Source organism: Jaculus jaculus, chromosome 11, assembly GCF_020740685.1.
Source record: "Jaculus jaculus isolate mJacJac1 chromosome 11, mJacJac1.mat.Y.cur, whole genome shotgun sequence".
NCBI classification, from domain to species: Eukaryota; Metazoa; Chordata; class Mammalia; order Rodentia; family Dipodidae; genus Jaculus; species Jaculus jaculus.
In genome coordinates this window covers 27,780,698-27,802,133 of record NC_059112.1, presented here as the reverse complement: position 1 = coordinate 27,802,133, position 21,436 = coordinate 27,780,698, and the positions used below count along the sequence as shown (strand labels likewise).

General features: G+C 43.2%; 1 protein-coding gene and 1 pseudogene across 1 annotated transcript in view; one reads left to right on the top strand and one right to left on the bottom strand.

Annotated features, from left to right (window-relative positions):
- The first annotated feature begins 270 nt into the window (after window positions 1–270).
- Nwd2 (NACHT and WD repeat domain containing 2) overlaps window positions 271–21,436 on the top strand; it is a 180,044-nt gene continuing 158,878 nt past the window's right edge. The window contains exon 1 of the mRNA XM_004656109.2: window positions 271–441. Within this exon, the coding sequence (XP_004656166.2) occupies window positions 291–441 (151 nt within the window). The 5' untranslated portion in view covers window positions 271–290. The remainder of the gene's footprint in view (window positions 442–21,436) is intronic.
- On the bottom strand, window positions 8,725–9,105 carry LOC105943855 (annotated as a pseudogene).

Sequence of the window (21,436 nt, the reverse complement as noted above, 5' to 3'; positions counted from 1 at the left end):
ATAGCCGCCGACGCGCTGACCTCCGGCTCCGGCCCTCTGCGGCGCTGCGCCCCGGCGGCCGGCGAAGGCCACCGAGACCGGAGTCCCCGGGTCCCCATGGCCGTTCCGGGCCGGCGGCTGGCGCGCACCACGGAGCTGGCCCGCAGCGCCCGGGACCCGGAGCCGCTCTGATCGCGCCGCCGCCCCGGCGGACGTAGTGCCCCGAGCTCGCCGAGGAGGCGCAGGCAGGAACCCCAAGAGCCGGAGGCGGTGACGCTGAGCGCGGCTGTGCCTCCCCTAGCCCGAGGGCGATGTGGCCGGCCGGCGCGGGCACCAAGCTGCCCTGTGCCCGGGACTCGGCGCTTCGGCGGGCGGCGTTCTCCGGGAACCTCACCGCCCTGCCTTCTCATCTCGTGCCCGCCGGCCGCAGCATCCGGGTTTTCATCAGTGCCAACCCTGAAGGTATGTCCCTGACTCCTCCCAGGGTGAGGGGGGTGTCCTTCCTTCTTGTCCGTTCTTCTGTCCGGTGCACCCTGCGCTCTCTGCCTCCCGCTGAAGCCCTGGAGCGCGTGGGAATTTCATTCCACTTTCATTCAACACACTCTCTCTCTCCCTCTCTCCCTCTCTCTCTCTCTCTCTCTCTCTCTCTCTCTCTCTCTCTCTCTCTCTCTCTCTCTCTGTCTCTCTCCCTCCCCCCTCTCTTTCTTCCAGGGGGGTGGGGGGGGGCAAGCTGAGAACCATCCGAGGTAGGCGCTTCTGGAAGTTCCATTTGGTCCCTACCATCAGCATCCCCTTCCCCTTTCTCTTAGCAAATGTTTTGTTTTGGTTTGGGGTTTTTGTGGGGGGGGGGGGGGTTTGCGCGTGGTTATCGCAAATAGTAGCTCCCCTCGCCCAGGCTCCGCGGCAGGCTCGCTAGTGGGGACTCCCTCCTCTGCCACTTGTTCTGGCCCTGGCCGGGGGTTGCGGGGGCAGCGTGGGGTTCCTGTACACCCACCTTTGGCGGGTAGGATGGGCCTTGGAGGTGGAGGGGACACGCGCCGCGTGGACCCGGGACAGGCTGGCGCTCCGCCCAGTTTGGCCGCGGAGCGCTAGAGTGAGATCACGTCCTTAGCCGGGTCCCTGGCCCTGACTCCTCAATCCCGAACCTCCTCCGCTCTGCAGTTCCTGCTCTGGGCCACGCACCTGGTGGGCGCTCCACGGAAACTTCGTGGTTTACGGCGCTCACGCTGGCCACACGCTGGGTGCTCACCACCACCTTTGGGTTCTCAGATTTGAAAGTTAACTCTCCTTCCCAGTAGAAGGACGGCGAGGGTCCGGGGGAGTGCCTAAGGCTGTAGGAATTATTCCTTTCTACAAAGGGCAGAGTGTGGGGGGATGACTCTAAAAGTATTTCCAAGAATGTGAGATTTTTGTGAAAATTAACTTTTGCTGTGCTCATATAAGCTTCGAGTGTAATTTATCTTTTTTTTTAAAAAAAAAAAAGAGGAAAAAAGTTTACATCCAAATAATCATTGGCTAGGATTCTCATCGGAAAACTCAAGAAAGCATACAGACGGGACTGACAGAAGTAACTTTCTAGAAAAATGATCATTTCCCCGAAAGAGGAAGAGTTATTGGAAGTTTGAGATAAAGTTCCCGCGACGGCAAGGGAACAGAAAAGAAGCAAATCGCAAATAGGAAGGCATGGCGTCTCCTTTGTCAGGGTGCATACCACTCTCACAGAACTTACTTGAGGGTGATTCCAGGAAGATCCAAGGTCCCGACCCCCTTGTGAAGCCATTCTATGCGGCATGTCATCTGGGATTTCCACCTGAATCTAAATGAAGCAGCCATTCAAGTATGCAACCTGATGTAAGGACTTAAGAAAATCTGCCAGTTTTCATTTTATTTCTTTTTTACCATTTTAAGTGCTTGAAATAATTATATCAGAAACTGTTTAGTGTCGGAATTTTCAGCTGACTTTAAAAAAAAAATGTCACACGAAACGTTTACATCTGTTGATACTGAGGCAACTAAGGCACTGTCTAGTTCTTTAAATGAACTGCTTCCAAAATACAGTTAATATCACCAGTGATTTGTTTCTTGCTTTTTCTAGGATGAAATGATAATAAATTGATGTTGTCAGCTCAATATTGAATTCGCTTTCAGCATTAATGTCATAGTCTTACACCAGTAATGCCATACTTCAAATTCCCTACTTTCTCGACATAAACTCTAACATACACAGATCCTCAGAATGCAGACAGCGAGGAGGCACCCATCATTCCTTTCGGCATTGATTTGGTTGGACAGCTTCCGTTCCAGTGATCTTAAAGGACCAGAAATGTGAAGGTTAGCTAAGATGTTTCAATAGACATATGACTTCAAATTTTAGCCAGACTGTAGTACCAATGGCAGGCATATTGCCAAAAGGGCAGCGATGGGCATTTTAATGCTCTGAATATGAAGCCTTAAAACCTTGGTAAATGCCCTGCCAGAGGCAGCACTTTACCATGGCATCTTTATGGATGCAATTTAGAAAGCAAATGCTTATGTTTGGTACGATCTGATATTAGATTCTTGGCCCATGCTGAAGAGCATCTCCACTGTCAAATTAAGACAAAAGACATTATCTCATGCTTCCTTTACAAGCAGAAACCTAATTTATGCTCTAAATAAAAGCTGCCTTGTGAGGAAGCCATAGCAATTCTTTGAGAAACCAGACAGGCTCTTGCTGAGATGATTGTCTTTAATGGGTCTTGTGTTACCGAGCTTGTATGGAATTTCCCCATCCACAATGAAGGTGATAAGTGTGTATCTTCAGAGAGGAAAATTAGCTCCCAGTGTATTAACTCATTTCCGTATTTTAATTTTTATTTCCACCCTCAAACAGCCCTCCTGAGGGTGTTGAGCCAAGGAGCTTTCCTTATTCTACAGGTGAGAAAACTATGTTGGTATCCAATTAAGCTACTTTTCTCAACTCATGCAGCAGGGAAGAACAGGCCAGAACTGGTAGGACATTCAAAACATCTGCGTTGGTTCTCTCTGTCCAGACTAAGCACCTGCCAGATGTCCGTAAGGGCTTCACATCCATATGGCTAGGTATGGTCTAGGAAAGGGTTTCCCAGCATCTTCTGGTGGTCAAACTTCAAGAATATGAATAGCTGGGAGGGAATGTGACTATCCCGGTGCACCTGCTTCCATAGAGAGATAGTCCCGGAGCCTTCAAGGGAAACTCAGAGTGTCCTGCACTGTAATGGACTTATTCCTGCCCTGAAGTAAACCAATATGGGCCCAGTTTTTGCCCCATGGTGCACACTGGAGATGGACTCATCTGGGGACCAATAGCAATACACAGGAGTGCCCAAGTGCATGGACTTCACCAAATCCTATCTCCCACTTAGCAACAGAAATTCCATCAATGGCATCTTTATTAATCCTTGGACATTCTCTAGCCATTTTGCCAACGTCCTTCTACCAGAATAGCACTTATCTCTCCTTGAAGCAGTAAGTTTAAAATACATATCAAACCTTCCATTGTGGTTAGCTTAAATAGTCCAAGTGTATGAAGAGAAAAGAGGATCATGCATGAATCTCCTTAGTTACTAGGGTTTGAGGGCCCTCATCTTCCATGCCTCTTCTCTGTACCAACTTAGGGTAAAGGAAATAAAATCTTCATGCATGGCTGGGCTGATAGCTCAGCCAATGAAGTGTTTGCCACACAAGCATAAGGATCTGAATTGAGACACCCTCCCCCTGAGCTTCTATGTAAATACCAGGTGGGCATGGAGACCCACCTATAATCCTAGTGTTTGGGAAGTGAAAACAGAGGATACCCTGGCCAAGTAAACTAGTTAAACCCCGTTTGGGTTCAAATGAGAGACCTTGTCTCAATGAATGAGGTGGAGAGTGACTGAGGAAGACCCTCAATGTTGAACCCTGACCTCCACATACATGCACATGCATGCATGCCTGCACATATATAATCGCACACAGGCAAACACACACACGTCAACACCAAACACCCAGACACAAATAACCAAACAGAAATTTTTGAAATCTTCGTGCAGAAAAGAAAGATTAAAAGACTGTCTTTGCTATGGAGAATGCCTTTAACCCCAGCACTCGGGAGGCAGAGGTAGGAGAATCAGAGTTCAAGACCAATCTGAGACTCCATAGTGAATTCCAGTCAGTCTGGGATAGAGGAAGTCCCTACCTTGAAAAAGCAAAAACAAACAAACAAACAAGGATACAGACCCACAATACCTTAATCTGTGATCCTCTGGATGAAATGTGAGTTGGTGCTTCTTTCCAGTTCTTGCTTTGGGGGAAAATGTCTTCTATATAACATATAATGTCTGAGTTGCCATATCACATATGTGTCTGTAAGAACACATGACTCCATTTGAGCAAATGTTGAGTGGGGCTCTCAGAAACGCTTGACTATCTGTTATGGTGGCATTAGTCACAGATGATGACTAAGCATTGACTAGTATGACTAAGATCTGAATTTACTTAATTTTAATGAGTTGAAATGGGCATGTGGTTACCAGCTATTTTATCAGACAGCAAAGCTCTGTCTATGTGGCCAGAAGCACCTTCAGATCAGGTGAGGCCAGGCTTCAGTACCACTAACTCAGGACACTGAGGTTTTACTGTCACTCAAATTGGGGACAATATTGTATTCTCAAATGCTTGAGGATTTTGAACTTGCAGATAAGTGTGTGTGAACTCTAGTGGATAATGTGACCTAAAGTATGCAAATAGGTTTGCCAGTATTGAACCCACAAGTGCTGAGAGTAACCAACTCCCCAGACACTGTCAACAGTGGGTGGGGAAAAGACCCTCTGTCCCTACCCAAGGACAGGGTTGACCCTTTAAAGTTTAAAAGATGGAGGAGTTAAAAAAAAAAAAACAGGAATTGCAGGTTTCACTGCAAGATAAAAAGAAATAATTACGGTTCTGCGGTTCTGCGCTCAAATTTTCCTTCCAACTCAAGCCATCAGAGGAAGACACTTCTCCCCGAGGAGTAAATGATGACATCACCTGCCCAGGGCCAGTATACGCCTCTCTCAGCATATAAAAGCAATATAGAATGGAGAAAAATGATACCCCAGCATTGTGCCTTTCCACCTGGGTTTCTGTAGTGGTCATCTCTGAGAATTACACACTTGTGCCCCAGTTCCGATTGACAGGTATTCAGTCCATTCCCACTTAGGTTTCTTCTGTTTGTGTGACTTGGAATCTTCCCACACTCTTCCCCATGTCTTACAGATCTCTGTAGAAAATCGTGTTCCCCATTTGGATGGAAACCACTGCAAAGATGGCAAGTTTTCCTGTCCTGAGCAGACACAGGCTCATTAGCTGCCATCAGTAGTCACTTTCCCTAGCTTGCATTTTCAGCTAAAAGACAGAAACATCTCCATCAAGAAATTCACAGGACCTGAGCTAGAGTTAGACCCTACCTCAAAAAAAAGCCCTTGCCCCCCAAAAAATGAAGGAAATAAAGAAAGAAAGAAATTCACAGGAAGTCTATCAGGACTCATCACCATTATTATTCTTGTTTTTATATAATCCTATTTTCATGGTTCACTTTTTTTTTTTTACTATTTTTATATGTAACCAGGAAAAAAAATATAGCAAAAAAAATGTGCACATTCATGAATAGTTATACATGTAGCCATGTCAATACCCAAAAGAATATCTTAATATTCTTAAAGGAGAATACACCAAGTTGCTATTGTATGATAAGTGTACATATGACATTTATAATACATGCATTCTAACACTCAGATGGTTGTATCTGCTGAGGCCTTAAGCAGCCATTGTTAGGGTAGCAGGAAGTATTAGATCCAAATAAACCTGAGAACAAGTTTCCTGGGGTTGGATTTTGAAATCAACTACTTTATGCACTATTTCCTGGTCAAGTTTCTCATTGTTCTTAGTTTCCCAACTTGTGAAAGGAAATGGAAGTAGTGGCCTTGCAGAGTTATTTTTTCTATTTTATTTTTTAATATATATCTTTTTATTGAAAACTTCTATACTTACAGACAACAAACCATGGTATTTCCCTCCCTTCCCCTGCTTTCCCCTTGATAACACTGCTCTACGTCACATCCCCTACCTCTCTCCGTTAGTCTCCCTTTAATTTGATGTCATCATCTTTTTCTCCTATTATGAGGATCTTGTGTAGATATTGCTAGACACTGCGAGGTCTTGGATATCAAGACCAATTTCTGTCTGGACAGTTATATGTAAGGAGTGATACCCTTGCTTTAGCTCTTACATTCTTCCACCACCTCTTCCACAATGGACCCTGAGCCTTGGAAGGTGTGATAGATGTTTCAGTGCTGAACACTCCTCCGTCCCTTCTTCTCAGCACTATGTTGCCTTTTGGGTCATCCCACTGGTCATCACCATCTGAAAAGAGAAGCTTCTCTAACCAGAAGTGAGAGTAGCATTAATATATGAATATGAACATTAAGTGTAGTGCTTTCAGGGCAGTTTAGTGAGAGTAATATATGCATTTATCCAGACAAGAGCAGGCTTTATACCCCTAAGGCTCATGACCTCCCTGCCACGGGCTTCTGATTAGGTTTTCAGTACCAGGCATGTATTCCCTCCCATAGAATAGGCCTTCTGTCCAATTAGAGAGTGGCTGGTTTCCCCCAGAGCAGACATGCCACTATTGCACTCGGTTAGCCATTTGGCCTGTCTGGCCAAACTTGAGGTTCCCAGTGTCCACTGTTCTCACCACTGATGACTTCTGTCTCCCATAAGGGTGCATGCAGAGCAGCTTTTTCCAGCTTTAAGTTGGCTGGGCTACAGGGAGAAGGTTTTCTGCTCAGCACCAGTTTGATTTCTCAGTGACTTTGCCACTCAGGCATGTGAAGTTTTCAGCAATAGGGTCATACATCTCTTTCTCATGGAAAACCAAGGGCCTTAGCAATAGCCTATAATGTTTTTGAGGCAACAGGGACCTCTCTTGCCAACAACTCACTGGAAGTTATCCCATTGCTGGCACTGAAATTTTTCTAGAAACAATCTATGGCTTCTGGATGTGTGTGCCGTTATTCAAGAAAGTAGATTTTCATGTCTTATTCAGAATAACTTGAATTTTGATTGACCCTCCCCCACCACCCTTCTTTAACACAATCTCTTCCTCTGACCTACCTAAGGAATTTCCCCTCCCTGTAATATGTTCTTCTACTTACATATATACAATAACATCCCCTAAAGTCCTTCCCTCTCCTCCCTCCCTTACAGCCTTTTTCTAGCTTACTGGCCTCTGCTACTAATTTTTGGTTCTAGCTCACACACAAGTTTATACATTTGTAGCTAGGATCCACATATGAGAGACAGCATGTGACATTTGGCTTTCTGGGCCTGGGTTACTTCATTTAGTACAATCCTTTCCAGATCCATCCATTTCCCTGCGAATTTCATAATTTCATTTTTTTTTTTTACCACTGAATAGAACTCCATTATGTAAGTGTGCCATATCTTCATTATCCATTCTTCAGTTGTGGGACATCTAGGCTGGTTTCATTTCCCAGCTATTGTGAATAGAGCAGCAATAAACATGGTTGTGCAAGTATCTCTAAGTAGTGAGAAGAGTCATTAGGTTATATGCCTACAGTGCTATAGCTGGATCATATGGAAAATCTATTTTTAGCTGTCTCAAGAATCTCCACACTGCTTTTCACAATGGCTGTACCAAATTACATTCCCACCAACAGTGTAGAAGGAGGATGCTTTTACCGCATCCTCGTCAACATTTGTTTTCTTGATGGTAGCCCTCCTGACAGGAGTGTGATAGAATCTCAAGGTAGTTTTAATTTGCATTTCCCAGATGGCTAAGCAGAGTTATTGAATAGATTAAGTAGCCTAATAGACATAAAGGCCTTACACAAAAGGCTGGCCACATAGCAGACATTACAGACTTGCTATTTTTATCATTGTATTATTTTTCATTAATATTCAGGCACTATGAAGGTATATTTTTTACACACAAATTATCTTTTGTTAAGAATTATACAAAATAAAAGCTCCAAATAAATAGTTTGTAAGACCCAAGATCCAATGGTGTCTTATTTTTAAAATTCTATCTGGTAGCTTCATGCTTACTTTTTCTATTTTGATTTATTTGAGAGACAGAGGAAGAGAGAGAGAAGGAAGGAAGGAAGGGAGGGAGGGAGGGAGGGAGGGAGGAAGGAAGGAAAGAAAGAAAGAAAGAGGCAAAGAGGCAGAGAGAGAGAGAGAGAATATGCATGCCAGGACCTCCAGCAACCGCAAATGAACTGCAGACACATGCGCCCCCTTGTGCATCTGGCCTACGTGGGTACTAGGGAATGGAACTGGGATCCTTTGGTTTTGCAGGCAAATACCTTAACCGCTAAGCCAACTCTCCAGCCCTTAATACTTAAATTTTGTCAGCATATCACTTATCTTTGTTATTACTACCATGTCATAAGATCAAATAATTACAACCACATCATACTTGACAAAATTGTACTATCTGATAACACTTGGATATTTGGAAGAATCCAATTAAAATATCAGTATAACTTAAGTTTCCAATACAAATTGTAGGTTTTGCATTACAGGAAAAAAAAAAAAGGTCAGATTAAAATAGGAAAACAAATAGCTTCCATTTTTTTTAATTTTCATGAGAGATGAAGTTGGTGTACACTTTGCAATCAGACAGTGTCCAGTCTGGTTTTGCACATTCGCATGTGATGTGACTGACTACCAGGCCTGGCGCTCTCATGTGTGAGGCGTCCACCAAGCCAGACCCTTCGCTGCCTTCCCTTGCTTTTCCCCTTCCCTTTGCTTGCTTAGCCTTCAGATTCTTCCTCTGCCCCTGCTTCACCCACACTGGGGACTGTCCATTCGGGTCTAGAAGAGTCTTGTTGTTTCTCAGTCTCCATTTTCATGTCATCTTTTCCCGCTGCCATCACACAGTGAACTTTCCCCTGGTACTGTTTGGGTTCTGTCACAGTTGCTATCTCTTGAACATCTTTCATTCAAACATCACTCTCAACTTTGAGAATCCTCTTAAGTCTGTTGAGCTCCTTTTGGAGCTTGCTTCTTTCTCTTTTCAGCATGCATCTTCCTTTTCCATTTACTCTGTAAGCTTTTAGCCATGTTTTACCCAAGAAACAAATGCACACATGCCACATGCCAACCAGAAACTCATGAAGGTATATCTTTAATGAATATATGTATGTATATTTGGGTGCACATATGTGTATGTGTATTGGGGTGCATTATGCCTTGGCATGTGTGTGGTCAGAGGACATATCCATCCTATCACTTAAAATTCAATAGTAACTACTATACTTTAGATGTTTCGTGCAATTAGGTGCCTACAAGCATCAGGATAGAGCTTGAAGAGCCAAGTATCATGGGCACCACTAGGCATTGCCAAAGCTACCACCCAGAGGGCAGGGAGCTGTAGAATCCACTGCCAATATCACAGTGCCCCTGGGTATGGAGTAGCTGGCAAGCTCTGCAGGGATACGCATGAGCTGGAAGCGCAGGTCAGATCCCATGAGCAGTGGCAGAGGATCATCAGATGCCTTGCTCGTCCATCCCTCGGACAGAACCAGATGTGCACCTGGAACCTGGGAATAAGAGATTCTAGCACTATCCATAACTCCAGTCGATAGGTTGCAGTAGAGAGGATGGAAGGACATGGTAGTAGATGCTCAGCACCAAGAGACAGTGTCCATCCCAGAAGGAAGCAGACGCATGCACTCCTTCAACCAGGGAATGTTCATGAATACATGCTCCTGGTGGAGTGCCATTCTGACTTCACTACAGCAGTCACCAAGTAGCCCGGTCTCTGCTCCTACAGGTTTGCCTAGATGTCACAAGATGTGCTAGGAGTGCTATGACAAAGATATAGGTAGAGCACTGGAAAAGCACTCAGCAGAGTTACATGAGCCAGCCCGGGGCTGAGAGTGAGCAGTCTGCCCACAGGAATGACTTAGAGCCAAGGTATGGAAGCTGTTCTACATGGTAATAAAATACTAGACAAAGTGATGAGGAGGTCTCCACTGGGGTTAGAAAGAAATGGTCTTTATTTCTTGGCAAGGAACAGAGCTGACATCTTGTGATGACACATAAAAGCATGGTCTGAATGATAGAGGTTGAGTGTAGAAGTTCTTCACTAGACAGAGACGCAAATCCATAGTGGCTTCTGGTTTACTGAATCATCACCAGATTCCTTAACACTCTTGTTACACCGTAGCACTAACTCTGTTTGCCATTTTAAAAGACGGTTGTGGGTTTGGAGCTTCTACTTCAGGATCTATTGCTGTTTACCAACCCGCTCCAAGACATAATAGCTTAATACAATAATTTATCATTTTTTTACACTTCTGTGGTTGTGAATTCAGACAGCTTGACTGGTTGCTCTTCATTTCCATGAGATATTTTCATAAGTGCTGCCCCATAAAACAGCGAGTGTCTTAACAGTCAGATGCAGTCAAATCCCCTCATTGCCCAATATGTTGTGATTCCTGGTAGAGCTGTGGCTTTAAATAGAGAAAATTACATTGTGAGGGAGAAAGCTGTGGTTGTAGCTCAGTGACAGACTGCTTGACTAGCAGCATAAGCCCTTCAATTTGAACCACAGCACTGGAAGAAAGTTAATATAAGGCAGACTATACCATCATCATTATTATTATTACTATTACTATTAAACTATAAAGTATGGAAGAAAATAGCACTAGGAATTACATAAAAATCTTAGAATACTTCTGCATGATAGCTACTTATCATGACCTTTGGTATCATTTCATGCCTCCAGATAACTGAAAAAAAAAGTTTTTGTTTTTTGTGGTGGCAAGCCCAACAGACTGGCCTTTTTTAATGCGTGCACACGAAAGAGAGAGAGAGAGAGAGAGAGAGAGATAACTGGCATGCCAAGGACTCCAGCCACTGCAATCAAACTCCAGATCCATGTGCCCCCTTGTGCGCATGTGTGACATTGCACGCTGTGTCACTGTTTGTCTGGATTACATGGGATGAAGAGAAGCAAAGATGAGTCCTTATGCTTCACAAGCAAGAACCTGAACTACGAAGCCATCTCTCTGGCCCTGAATTTTTTTTTCTTTTGAGAAAGGATGCACAAGCACTTTTTGCATGTATATATGTGTGTGCTGTGGATATGTACATATGTTCACATGTATGTGTGCATATGCATGTGGAAGCTAGAGGCTAAAATTGGGCATCTTCCTGTATTGCTGTCCACCATATTTATTGAGACAGGGTCTCTTGCCTGAATCCAGGGATTGTGAACTTGGTTAGTCTTGTTCCCCAGCTTGTGTCAAGGATCCCTTGTCTCTTACCCCCAAGTGCAGGGATTACAGATAGATCAGTCACTATGCCTACTCAGTGTTTATGTGAGTCCTGAGTATCCGAACTCAAGCCTTCATGTTGGTACAGTGAGTGCTTTACTGAGAAAGCTGTTTCCCAACCCCCTAAGCACTTTTGAGAACAGCAAATGTGGAAAATTGTATAGTGTAGCAAAAATTAATTCAAATTGATAAAACAAACCTAATGATCTTTAATTAAAACCAGGCTGAGAATATTAGCATTTATTTAAATACTGGAAAAAGGTATTGAGAAATTAGTGAAAATAATTGACATGACAATATGTATTTCAGTGACTTAATAAAAAGAACAATGTAGCTGTAACTTGATGTAGATTCCTCTCACAGGACCTCTCTGAATCCACTTCATCAGATGCGTGACATAGCCTGCTATCTTGTTGGGGAATGATGGTGATCTCCTCTCACACACCCTTGTTGGTGTGAAAGTTATTGCCCAGGTACACTTCTCTGTATTTTGGAAACAAAGTTGCAAAACTGCTTTCCTCCAAGAGTCCTCTGGGATTATCTTCTTTAGAGAACTCAGGCTCCTTCCAACCATCAGCGACAGTGAGGAATTCTGCTTCATCTCGGTTCTCCGGCACAGACTTCTCATTGCGAAATTCACCTGTTCCAGCGGCTGGGGCAGGAGCTCTTACTGAGGAGGATGCCATTTTCAACCCACTCCATTGTAGACTTTTAACACAGATGTCAACAAGGATGCCAAACGAAAGCCTTCACATATGCTAACAGTGTGCTTGAACTGCCTCTTCTTTCTTTCTTACTTACTTACTTTATTTATTTATGAGAGAGAGAAAGAGAAAGATAGAGGGAGAAAGAGTGGGCATGCCAGGGTATCTAGCCACTGCAAATGAACTCCAGACATGTGCCACCTTGTGCATCTGACTTACATGGGTCCTAGGGAATTGAACCTGGATCCTTAGGATTCTCAAGCAAGTGCCTTAACCACTAAGTCATCCATCTCGCCAGCTTTCCTTTTCCTTACTTAACAATCATGTTCTGGTATTTTGATTCCCATCCATATAACCTTTACTTCATTCTATTTAAAGTCTTCATGGTTTCCCATCACACGAACATGCTATAAATTTCCTTTTTTTAAATTTGTTTGAGAGAGAGAGAGAGAAAATAGGCACACCAGGGCCTTCAGCCACTGTAAACGAACTCTACGTGTGTGTGCCCCCTTGTGTGCATGTGTGATGTTACACACTTGCAACACTGTGTGTCTGGCTTATGTGGGACCTAGAGATTCTAACATGAACGCTTAGGCTTTTCAGGCAAGTGCCTTAACTGCTAAGCCATCTCTCCAGCCCTCTTATAAATTTTCAAAATATTTTTTAAAAATCTTATTTGTTTATTTTTTAAATTTTTAAATTTTTTTATTTTTGAGGTAGAATCACACTGTAGCCCAGGCTGACCTGGAACTTACCATGTAGTCTCAGGGTGGCCTCAAACTCACAGGGATCCTCCTACGCCTGCCTCCCAATATTTATTTTTTTAAGAGAGAGGAAGCAGGTGGAGAGAGAGAGAGAGGGAGAGGGAGAGGGAGAGGGAGAGGGAGAGGGAGAGGGAGAGGGAGAGGGAGTGTATGGGTGTGCTAGGGCCTTCAGCCACGGCAAACAAACTCCAGACACATGCTCCACTCTGTACATATGGCTTTATGTGGGGACTGGGGAATCAAACCTGGGCCAGCAGGCTTTCCAAGCAAGCAACTTTAACTTCTGAGCCACCTCTCCAGCCCTCAAAATAATTTTCATTTAAGTGGATGTCACTTCCCTTATTTGTACTTTCTGCATTATAATTTTATTGAATTTCATACCACCAGTAATGCAATAGTGATATCCTTATGACTTGTATATTTGTCTAACTCCATCTTTGGGAACATTTCTGTTTGAAATTGCTGAAGCAATGGGAAGTTCATTTCCTATTGTCACACATAGAGCTAAATTAATCTCCAGGAATACCTGACAGTAAACCTTTCACAAACAGCTACAACACCTTACATATTCAGATACTTCATGGAACTGGCCATTATGATTGTTTGTTTTTTTTTAAGTTGCTAATTTCCAAAATAATATATCTCATCCATGGATTACATTAATTCTAATGACAAGATATTGAGAAATCTATATGCCTATTTTGCATTACTTAATCATTCATATTCATTGTTTTTTGGCTGTAGTAGCTTTTCCTTACTCACCTGAAAAATATGGTAAGTATTAGTAGAATAGATATCTTTATTTGTAATGATACTTTATTATTTTAGTCATGACTCTATTATCTCCCATTGGATTACTTTTTCTTTGTAACAGCTTTTTCTTCCAATTTCATTTGACTTTTTTCTTTCTGATTTTTAAAAATCGTTTTGAGACAAGTTCTTCCTATGTAGTTGGACTGTCCTCAAATTATGACTCTTTTGTTTCAGCCTTCCACAAGCTGGGATGATGTCAGGTGTACCATGATACCAAGCTCTTTCTACTTTTTTTTTTTTTTTTTTTTTTTTGAGGTAGGGTCTCAGCAGCTTAGCTTGACCTGGAATTCACTATGTAGTCTCAGGGTAGCCTTGGACTCATGGCAATCCTCCTACCCCTGCCTCCCAAGTGCTGGGATCAAAGGCGTGAGCCACCATGCCCAGCTCTTTCTAATTGATTTTTTTCTTTCTCACTTTCAATATTGCTAATGTGCATACTTGGTGATATTGTGGTAGGTGGGGAAGGTAGCTTACAACACAACTTTGTAAGTCTGAGTAGGAGCCCGTGGCGTCTGTGTCTGAGCTCTTGTGAAGCTGCTGTTTGGACTGGCCTCTCCCGTGGCTGAGTCTGTTGCAAAGGAACTGGATGTTACCTACGGTGGAGTAGAAGTGAATGGCACCGCTGATTGCCAGCCATGCTATTTCTCCCTGTCTGGAAGCAGTGGGCTTCCCAATGTCGTCGTCTCCTCCTCCTCCTCCTTGTTTTTCTATATTTGGAATATTCCTTAGATCACATTTCCCTTTCTGTAGGAAATCATGTATTTCCAGGGTTGGCCTTGAAGACATACAAGCTGTCAGGAGTAAATTAGAAGATACTGTTAAAAATATGATTTCAGGGCTGGAGAGATGCCTTAGTGGTTAAGATGCTTGCTTGCAGATCAAAAGGACCCAGGTTCGATTCTCCAGGTCCCACGTAAGCCAGATACACATGATGGCACATGCGTCTGGAGTTTGTTTGCAGTAGCTAGAGGCCCTGATGTGCCCATTCTCTCTCTCTGTCTCTGTCTCTGATAAATAAATAAAAATAAATATTTTAAAAAATTATCTTCACTGAGAGCAGGAGGAGGGTTTTACCTTCTTTCCCAGAGAGAAATCTGACATATCAACTCATCAGAATCTGTCTTTCCTGAAGATGAATCCAGCCTAGGCAAATCTTGATGGCAGAACAAACCACTGATATCTTAAATTTTAGAGAGGTGTGTTCTTTGTCCCTATCTTATATCTGTGATCTTTTCTTTAGCACCAAGGAGAACTAGGGCAGATGCAGATGGGAAAGTGAGGGAGGGTCGGTGTGGAGAAGGAGAAAAGGAAGGATATCGTATTGTCTGCCTGGGTTTCTGATATTGAATCTGCCTTCGTTAAACTCTAAACAGTACTTGAATAAGTAAGCGGATTTCTGTCTAATAAGCATCATTCTTCTTTTTCTCCCTCCTTTACTCCCTGTGGTGGTCTGATTCAGGTGTCCTCCATAAGCTTAGGTGTTCTGAATGCTAGGTTTCTAGCTGATGGAGATTTGGGAATTAATGGTTCCTGGAGATGGTGCATTGTTGGGGGCGGGCTAATGGGTGTTATAGCCAGTTTCCCCTTGCCAGAGTTTGGCATACTCTCCTGTTGCTATCATCCACCTTATATTGGCCATGGGGTGATGTCCACCCTCTGCTCATGCCATCATTTCCCCCTGCCATCATGGAGATTCCCCTCAAGCCTGTAAGCCAAAATAAACCTCTTTTTCCCTGGGGAAAAAAAAAGAACAATGGGAACATGGCTGGAGAGATGGCTCAGCAGATAAGAGTGCTTGCTGTACAAGCATGAGGACTCAAGTTTGATCCCCAGCACCCACATAAAAAGCTGGATATTGGGCTAGAGAGATGGCTTAGTGGTTAAGGTGCTTGCCTGCAAAGCCTAAGGATCCAAGTTTGATTCCCCAGTACCGACATAAGACAGACACACAAGGTGGCATATGTGTCTGCAGCTCATATGCAGTGGCTGGAGGCCCTAGCACACCCATTCTCTCAGTCTCTCTCTCTCTCTCTCTCTCTCTCTCTCTCTCTCTCTCTCTCTCTCTCTCTCTCTCCACACACATACACACACACACACACACACACACACACATACACACACACATAAATAAACAAATGAATATTTTTTAGAAAGCTGGTCATGACCACGTATACCTATAACTCCAGGTTCAATGTGAGACTGTCTCAATAAAGTAAGGCAGAAGAGCAGTATAAGAGGACACCTGACATTCTCCTTTGGCCTCCACACCCATGTGCATGGGCACATGCATTTATACAGAAACATGTACACACATGCATATGCCATGCACACACACCACCACTACCACCATAGGCACAACAAAAGGAAACACCAGTGTCACCAGCTTTGTGCCCTGAACTTTGCATGGACTTAACTCCAAAGTAGTTCAAAATGGTACAATACAGTCACTCAGACAATAAAGATTATCTGTTTATGATCATAGACCAAGTACTATAAACTAACTGGCTTCAAGTTCTTTTCCACTTAAAAGAAAATTGTTTACATTTTGCTACTAATGGTCATCTGATTTCATCCAATGTAAAACTTGTAAGTTGGCTTAAAAGTAATGAAAGTGCTGTAAAATCACTAACTTCGGTCTAGAAGAAAGGTCAGCAGTGCTCACTTAAGGATGCCCTCCTGTGTCACCTGAAAGCTTCAGCCTTCATTATTATAACTTTTATATTATAACATTATGAAAGCAATCAGGTCTCATTCTGCACATTATGTTGCCTGATGCATAATTGGGCAAAGGAGTTGTGGGATAGAAGAATTAAACATTTCCTTGAAATTTTATTTTAAATCCAAAGTATTTCAAAGAACTTTTTACATGGGCACACTACAAAAATGAAAGGGCATTCTTCATAATTCTTACAGTGTCATTCAGGTTTTTGCCTTCAGATTTTATCCTAAGCTTCAGCTGTATTATTTTCTAGAGTCCCCTTGTATAGCTGCAGACTCCTAATTTGTTGGTGTGGAGAGTCACAAAGGAAGAAGGAGATATGTACTTCCCCCTTCCTTCTTTAGATTCACACATCTAAGATACAGGATGAACACAACTGCCCAAAATGATGAGCACTTCATTTGTAAGAGATATGCTTGCATGAAGAGGCAAGTGGAAATGACTGGAACCAGGTTGTTGCACCTGATGTCCCAGTTAAGCATGAAGCTGTCCAGAGTTAGCCAAAGGAAAAGATCCCAGATGGATCGAATCATCTACTGCAAAGGGGTGGTCAGTGGGCAGAGCCTATGTGAACTAATCCATATCCAGTCAGGGCAGTTTTGTTTTTAAGACAAAACACTTGGTACCAGAAAGTCCAGTGCAGTCTAAAGGGCTACCAACAGGTCATCAAAATACATGCCAGAATTGTCAAGCTTTCCTAAATACCAGAAAAATAACCCTAGATTTTATCCAGGTAGCAAGGGCTGAAAAACTCAAGGATAACATTTGTTAAAAAGTCCTAGGAGATTCACTGACAGGCTCAGTCTTGTGCAGGAAACCACAGCGGCTATGGATTCATGAGTATAACAGCCATGTTGCATCCAGAAGAATAGTGAGACCCCAGACCTCCCAGATAGCCAATGGCTGCTGGGAGAGGGGAGTCAGTGGTACAGCCACTGCTGTGGTGCCCGGCACATCATAAATAACCGTCCATCCATGATCATGCAAGGCACCCTAATATAACTGAATGAGTCATTTTTTTAAAAAGGCAAGAAAGTGATAAAGCTATAATTAATGTGGAATAATAATAATAATAATAGGGGAGGAATAAGACAGAGTAATTGGTGGGAATAAGATCAGAATACCTTATATACTTGTATAAAAATGTCAAAGAGGGCTGGAGAGATGGCTTAGCGGTTAAGCGCTTGCCTGTGAAGCCTAAGGACCCCGGTTCGAGGCTCGGTTCCCCAGGTCCCACGTTAGCCAGATGCACAAGGGGGCGTACGCGTCTGGAGTTCGTTTGCAGAGGCTGGAAGCCCTGGCGCGCCCATTCTCTCTCTCCCTCTATCTGTCTTTCTCTCTGTGTCTGTTGCTCTCAAATAAAAATAAATAAAAAAAAAATGTCAAAGATGGAAAACATATTCTTTAAAGTCCTAAATGATCGCTATAAGAGTCACAGTGGACTGAGAATTAGTTGAATATTTTTTTTTATTACAATCACTATAATGATGGCATGCAGTGGCCTTTGGAGTCTTGTGTCCTGGTTCCCGTATGAAGTAGGACCATATAGACAGGCATAGGGCAACAGAAAGCAATAGCATCTGAGTCTTCATTCATAAGGAAGGACTGAAGCTCTGGGGGCATATGCAAGTGTGCTGTCCCGTTCCGAAGGCCAAGACCAGAACTGCTCCCTGAGGAACACAACCTCGACTCACAGAGGGCTGGGAAAGGAACAGTAAGCATTTCTTGGATAACTTTATGGTCGGGCCCAGGTAGGGGGAACAGTCCCCATTCTAGGTTGCATGTGGTCTACTTCCTGGTATGCCAGGGAATGGACACACATCGCAGAAAGGAACGTTCAGTGATAATAAGGAACTCCGAGCAGTGCCAGAGAGGAGAAGAACTTAATTGTCATAGCTGAGGATGACATGTTCCGGAGATTGGGAATAACATGTATCTTAGAATTCAGATAAGCCTCATTTCTGAGTCCCCAGTGGCTGCCTCGCATGCTTTGTAGGGAAGGATGTGAGACCGTATTTAGGCTTGATGAGAAAGAAAGTAATGACTGGGCTGGAGAGATGGCTTAGCGGTTAAGCGCTTGCCTGTGAAGCCTAAGGACCCCGGTTCGAGGCTCGGTTCCCCAGGTCCCACGTTAGTCAGATGCACAAGGGGGCGCACACGACTGGAGTTCATTTGCAGAGGCTGGAAGCCCTGGCACGCCCATTCTCTCTCTCTCCCTCTATCTGTCTTTCTCTCTGTGTTTGTCGCTCTTAAATAAATAAATAAGTAATGACTGATTAGTGATGCCTGTTGTGGAATGAGGAATGGCATCACTCCATGCTGGTGGAGTCTGATTTTAATTGTATACACTGAAAAAGAAGGACGGCCAAGGAAATCAACAAAGCAGGAGGAGGTTTTTGTTTTACTACATTTAGCTTAAAAAAAAAAAAGGCAATCAAAAAGAGGGGAAAGTTCTGATGGAGAAGTAACTGGGCAGAAATGCTCTCGATCAAATGACAGAACTCATTGCATCACAGCTTTCTAAGAGGCAAAAAAAAATGTGTTGAAACTGCTAAATACACTGAAAATTGACTTATGTCAAGTAGAACCTGCATGCCAGTCTGTTGCTAAGCAAAGAGCAGCTTCAGCCAAAGCTCATACTCCATGGATGATACTCCAGAAAATACTAATTAAAGACACTTTAACAACTACTGAGGTCCCTGGGAGATAAGAAGTTCAGAGCCAGGCTTGCTTGTGTTACACCCGGCTGTCATGAGGACTTACTGGGGACCAGTAAGAACTTCACCTCTTCTGAGGGAGAGTCCCAATGAACCAATTACCTCATACTGAGCTCTGCCTCTTAAAGGTACCACCACCACCTCCCACCTCCACCATAGGGGGGACTCAGCTGCTACCACATGAACCTGGGAGGATACACTCCCTTCGCATCCAAACATAGCATCTGCTATTTTAAAGAAATATCAAGTTTTTTTAATGTATCATTTATTTATTTCAGAGAGAGAAAATATAGAGTGAGAATGGGTGCACCAAGATTTCCTGCCACTGCAAACAAACTCCAGACACATGCACCACTTTGTGCGTCTGGCTTTATGTGGGTATTGGGGAATCAAACCATGGCCATGGGCTATAAGCAAGAGCCTTTAACAGCTGAGCAAACTCCCCAGCCCCCAAACATAACATCTTTTTACAAAAGCAATTGTAATAACAGTATGGAAACTCTGTAGGAAAAGGAAAGGTGATCCAGGCCATTGTTTTTCCTCTGAGTTACCATTTGCAGGTGTACTCTTCAAAGTCATAGGAGGCAAAGCTTTCTTAAATCAGGCAACTTTACAACTCCAGGAAAAGTGCAGGATAGGAAATGTTAGAAAGTGATAGAGCTTTGCACCAGGGCTCTCAAAGTTTTGGGCACCCCTCAGTTAAGAAGCGGGATCCATGACTTCTCTGCAGAATCTGGAATTGGAGTGGTCGGTCCAATAAACTACAGAAGAGGGATAGCACGAGGCTTTTAGGATGGACTTGACCATAAATATCTTAAGGTAATTGATCTTAGTACCCAGACGCCCCAAGGAAACACCCCAAAGGAAAGGCACCAAAGACCAGCATCGCCTTGCCCACAAGAAACATAAGATGCCTTGGAAGTAGCTCTCCACCCTACCCCGCAGGGGAGTGGTCATGGATGACTAATGCTGCACAGAGCAGCAAATGACCTTTCTTCCTGACCCTGCCCAAATTGCAGGTAGGTGAGGAGAATAATAATGATAGTTTTAAGCCACCAATTTTGGTGGTTACATAGCCACACAAATGAATGTTGTAAAAATAAAGCAAGTGCATTGTAGGCATGCACTGGCTAATAATAAAGAACTTGGGGTTAAATCCCAAGTTTCATTATGAGTGAGTCAAGTGTTTAATCTCCTGGTCCACTTCCGTTTTGAAAAGTGGGCATAATAACAATCATCTTAAAAGGTTGTTGTGAAATACAAAGGAAAGGAAATGCTGTATAGATTACCCAAAGCAATGAAGGAAAATAAAGGACTAGGAAATGGCAAATCAGTCTCTGTTAAATGCCCCAGAAGACAGCTGTAAGGACCACAAAGAAGTAAGATTTACTTGAGTCACTTCTCTTTTCTTCTAACTTACTTTTTAACTATGGCATGAAATGGGACCTTTGTCCCAAATTGGCCTCTCTATATAATCATGGATGGTTTTAGCTAGAGGAGGCTACTTAAAAACACCATATTTAAAAAATATTGGTTTAAAATATAAATATGAGTTCTGTCTAAGCTCTAAGGTATTGAATTCATAAGTTACTTCTCTGTCAGAGCAGAGACTACTAACTTGTTTCCAAAAAATAAAACCATCTGAGAAAAAAAAGGCAACTCTTTGAGATGACAGGGAGCAAGCAGTGTTCAATAAAATGGCATTCAAAGAGAATAAAAAGTTAACACTTCCACTTTTGAAGGTAAGATGTGCTAAACTTGTGCTAAAAGTCATGATTTCTTTCACACATAAAAAAATTCCCTTTAATGTTGCTTTCAGTCTACATAAAGATTTTTTTTCTGACTTCTGTTAATCTTTTAAGCCTTACCGCACAGTTGGATTGCAGCAGGTGTTCCGAAGACCATGCCCACCTTTTATGTGGAAAAGACCGTGCCTGATAATAAAAAGAACAGACAGCATTGTCTAAGGTTTAGTGCATGTCTCGTGCAAGATTGAAAAGCTATGCTAACTTAGAATGGCCCAGCAGCCGTTCCTACCATATACTTGTAATGGTTCCTGTAAGCCCATGTTGTTATGAGAAGAGACCATAGTAGCCCCTACCGGTGGGCAAGTAGGGGGTAGAGAAGAATAAAAGGATGGATTACTTCATGGGCTGGGGCCAGGTAGAAGATACTGAGAATATATGGCAAGGGTTTCATTAGTCATGTCTGCTCGTTGGTTCTGCTTTGAACATCTAAGATTGGAATGACATAAGGATCAAGGCCTTGAATCAAGAAATTAAGTAGGTTCTAGTTTTAGGTTTAGAGATTGGTGTTTGAGATTGGAGTGGTCCAGACACTCTAGGGAGAGGGGTATCAAAGAATGCAGTAGCCAGGGATAGAGAGAAGCCAGGAA